This window comes from Temnothorax curvispinosus, unplaced genomic scaffold (genome assembly GCF_003070985.1).
Source record: "Temnothorax curvispinosus isolate PA1 unplaced genomic scaffold, ASM307098v1 QBEX01003650.1, whole genome shotgun sequence".
NCBI classification, from domain to species: domain Eukaryota; kingdom Metazoa; phylum Arthropoda; class Insecta; order Hymenoptera; family Formicidae; genus Temnothorax; species Temnothorax curvispinosus.
In genome coordinates this window covers 289542-294043 of record NW_020213430.1, presented here as the reverse complement: position 1 = coordinate 294043, position 4502 = coordinate 289542, and the positions used below count along the sequence as shown (strand labels likewise).

Below are 4502 nucleotides of genomic sequence, written 5' to 3'. Positions count from 1 at the left end.
CGACGCTGTTCTTGTTCGCGAAACGCATCACGTATAGCGAGCATCATCTGGTGAGTACATACACACCGGGTACGTGGCGAGGGGTATGCCCACCAGTTTCGTGCGTCATCGCACGTTCGGTTTCTTTTCGAGTGTTCCTCCGTGAGTATCTCCGGTGGTACCCGCGTTCTTTATTTCATCCCCACTCGGCTCTTCCGGTATTTCCTCCCGTCTGGTATATATACAGGTAGGACCGCAGCCGCAAATATATGACAGTGTATACCAAGTCGTCGTGGTGAGCTGTGCGTGGGATAGGAGGAAGGAAAAGGTTCGGCGGCCGGCCGCGTTCCGGATACCAGAATGGAACTCCAACACGCTGTAAGAAATTAAAAAACGGACAAAAAGCCGTCGGCTTCACTGAGAAATTGATACTAGGGTTAGAGACTTTGCGTGCAGTCGATGCCTGAAAGTGGTTTTTGTTCAGTGGATTCTTTCCTATCCGTAATTTGCAGTCGCGCAAATGACAGTTTCGTGACTATACGCGGAAAAGAAGAAATTGTTGTAACGATTAGAAATTTTACTGGTTCAGCAAATACACATTTGGTATTATAACACAGCATATTTTCGTTAGTAAAAATATAATTTGTACTAAAATAAATCTAAAGTAAAAATTTAAAATTTCTAACAAAAAATATTTAATTGTAACGCATTTTTTTACTATTGTAGAAAAAATTTGGTTATTTACCGATTTTTATAATTGAGAATTAATTGTTCTAGCAATTGTTTTCAATGTAATTTTTTTGTTGCACAATAAGAACTGTTTAGCTATAAATATTAAATTTGAGTAGCAAATTTTTATTTTGCTAAATCAAGCAATTTATTTTTTCTGTATTAATATACATTTTTTATTCTATGTAAATATCGATGTTTGTATGCATTTATCAAAGGTTTGGCAAAATATAAAAATTACGCATAAAACCTTTCCAATTTTAGTAATACAAGGATATTCATAAAATAAAATTCTCGTAAATAATATTGTAAACAAAAAAATGAAATAAGTTTTTTAAGTTAAATTAGAAACTAATCCCCTTGCGTGTTTAGCATTTACGCATCTATTAGATTCATACATTTAAAATTTTTAAATTGATGGATTATTAAAAAGACTTATTTAATTGCAGATAAAGGCCTTCATTCTTGCAAATATTCTATCAGTAGGCTTGGCAACCTTCGGACATGAGCAGTGAGTTCTAATCATATAAAAATATTAATTATCGCCAATCAAATTTTAGTCAATCAAATGTATAATGTTTCACAAATGTAAAATTTTATCTTTAAAACAAAAAATAGAAGATCTTTTTCTCTTTGCCATAGCAAAATCATTATTTATGAGGAATGGTATAAAAAATTTTAATATTCCAAATTTATACCATCCTATACCAGCCTACTTAGACGCTCATGCGTAATTAATTTACACGTTTGTGTGTAATTAATTTAGTCAGGATATAATTAATTCGTATAGAAATGAGTGAAAGAAAATGAAAGATGAGGTTCTTCAAATCTGTAATTACCAACACCTTAAGAAGCGTGTTAATTAGGAGCGCGCCGTTCCTTGTTTTAAGCATACTTTTCATATTTCAGTGTGCATATAAGGATACATTTGCCAGAGGTACTGCAGTACCACGAAAAGAAAGTCATAAAGTATGAGGATCATGGCGGGGGAGGTCATGGAGGTGGAGGTGATGATCATCATATAGATGTCTCCGGTCCCGGGGATATAGATGGTGGTTTCGGAGGTGGCCATGGCGGAGGTTTCGGCGGTGGTTTCGGAGGAGGCTTCGGAGGAGGTCATGGAGGAGGTCACGGCGGCGGCGGTGGAGGTTACGGAGGTGGTGGTGGCTTCGGAGGAGGTTTTGGAGGTGGTCACGACGATATCGGCGGAGGTGAGAAAAAATATTCTAGTTTTATATTTTGTCATTTCTTTATAAAGGTCGGAATATTAACTTTCTTTATAAAGTGAATTTCTAATAGCAGGGATTTCAAAGTAGGACAATTTCAGAGAGAGAAAGACTGTGTATATGCAAAGGAAAATGGATATTATATTATTTATATTATTTATCGAGAAATTTTAGTACGTCTGATAAATGACTTATAATAAAATGTATTAAGTAAATGCACAGATGATATCTTTACTTTCTCGTATCTACGATTTTACAATGCAAAGTACTTAAATGTCTTTGAATTTATGCGGAATTCTATTATGGCAGAAGAAAAAGTTTCTCACTTGGAGTTTTATAGTTAGTTTTATGTACCGAATATGATAACTTATGAATAATAATAATAATAATAATAAGATGATAGTAAGTAATCGTTTGCAATATTTTAATAAAGCGTTAACAATAAAGATGAAGATAATTATGAGATTGTAGATTGCCTAAGAATTAGAAAGTTTATTCAATTAAGGATTTTTTATATTATTTCCTTGAAATTACTCATGAGATTTACTTAATATTTAGTCTCGTAGAAAAATCTGTATATTATATGCATTAATATGCTGTTGTTTTAACATAAATTTATGCAAGGTTAAGAGAAACGGGATAAATAAGAGCCAAGCGCTGTTGGTGGTGCACAGAGATGTATAGGTAACTCCTTTAATTTTTTATTGTCTAATTAACGTACGTTTCGGTCCGTCAGTTTGGACCATCTTTAGCAACTACAAAGAAATACATATCTAGAGAATCGGTACATGCTAATCGTAGATATAATCAATAATTGTATACATACATAATTGTTTATAATGATAAACGCCTCTCGAGTCAAACGTCGATGCTAAGGAAAGTCGGCCTCTCCACACTACCATCAGCCATGGAGAGATTTATTTGAGCATTGATCTTAAGACTTAAATTAGAGCTATGATAAATCTCCAAGAAATAAAATAAGAAATAAAGAGATGTAGTAAGAGAGGCCCATCTATGCACCATCTTCAAATAAATCTTTCCATGGCTGGTACTGTGGAGAGGCCGACTTTCCTTAGCATCGACGTTTGACTCGAGAGGCGTTTATCATTATAAACAATTATGTATGTATACAATTATATTGATTATCTACGATTAACATGTACCGATTCTCTAGATATGTATTTCTTTGTAGTTGCTGAAGATGGTCCAAACTGACGGACCGAAACGTTAATTTAGACAATAAAAAATTAAAGGAGTTACATCTCTGTGCATCACCAACAGCGCTTGGCTCTTATTTAGCCCGTTTCTCTTCACCTTGGATTTCCACTGGAGCCTGTACATTGAGTTTTTATAATTTATTCAATTATATCGCACCAAATACAAAATATTTGTTCGAAAAATTCGCTGTAAAATAATTGATATAAAAATATAACAAACTTTGCAAACGTTTTAATAAGTTTCTGCTTTGTTGAGTTTTTGATGACAAGATATACATAACAGCAACATTGTCTAAAGCGCAATTGTGCAATCGCAATTATTACTATTTATTCTTGGTTTTGTTACAACGCGATACGGATTAAAATTGAACGAATTTTTAAGTATAAGCGGAATTGCATTTTTTAAATATATATATTCTTTCCTTCTTTTCCCGAGAGAAGAACATTTGAAAATACGATGCTCCTTATGCTAAAAGATTTGCATGCCATCTCTTTTCGGAGAAAGTTTACTTTGCGCAATAATGTTAAAAAACAAAGATCTGTTAATTAACTGTGCTATTTATTCTTAGTTCAGTATGAACAAAAGATTCAATGTACGAAGAAGAGGTAATCACATTTTCAGATTATCTATCTTTGCACTTGGAAAACAAGTACATGAATATTTGTGAGAAAATCCCACATTACTCGTTACTTTCATTTCACTCATTATTCTCCTTCCAGTATTGTCTTATAAACGTAACTAATTATAAATTATATGACTCTGAAGCATGAGCAGAGACTTACTTCGTATTTATCTTGTTTAAATAAAAAATGCCTTTTCTCTTTTTTCAGTTCTTCTTTCTCTGTCTTTCTTTCTCTTTTCTATATTTATTTGATGAGGAAATTTGTAATTAAATCAACAAAACGCCAAAAATAATAATTTATTTTAGGTGGAGATGTCATCATAGATCACAGCGGTGGAGGCGGTCACGGAGGAGGCTACGGTGGTGGCGGTGGTTTTGGAGGTGGCCACGGAGGAGGTGGTTATGGTGGAGGCGGCGGGGGAGGTGATATCATCATTCATGACCATGGAGGACATGGCGGTGGTGGAGGTTTTGGAGGTGGTCACGGAGGTGGCGGTTACGGCGGAAAAGGTGGCGGAGGCGGCGGTATCATCATAGACCATGGACACGGCGGTGGTGGCGGTTTTGGAGGTGGTCACGGAGGCGGCGGAGGCGGTTTTGGAGGTGGACACGGAGGCGGCGGAGGCGGTTTTGGAGGTGGACACGGAGGTGGTGGTTATGGCGGAGGAGGTGGCGGAGGCAGTATTATTATACACGATGACCATGGTGGCGGTGGCGGTGGCGGCGGC

General features: G+C 35.9%; 1 protein-coding gene across 1 annotated transcript in view; it reads left to right on the top strand.

The window, feature by feature from the left end:
* The first annotated feature begins 274 nt into the window (after positions 1-274).
* LOC112452785 (glycine-rich protein DOT1-like) overlaps positions 275-4502 on the top strand; it is a 4433-nt gene continuing 205 nt past the window's right edge. The window contains exons 1-4 of the mRNA XM_025013185.1: positions 275-357; positions 1158-1219; positions 1618-1919; positions 4081-4455. Of these exons, the coding sequence (XP_024868953.1) occupies positions 340-357; positions 1158-1219; positions 1618-1919; positions 4081-4455 (757 nt within the window). The 5' untranslated portion in view covers positions 275-339. The remainder of the gene's footprint in view (positions 358-1157; positions 1220-1617; positions 1920-4080; positions 4456-4502) is intronic.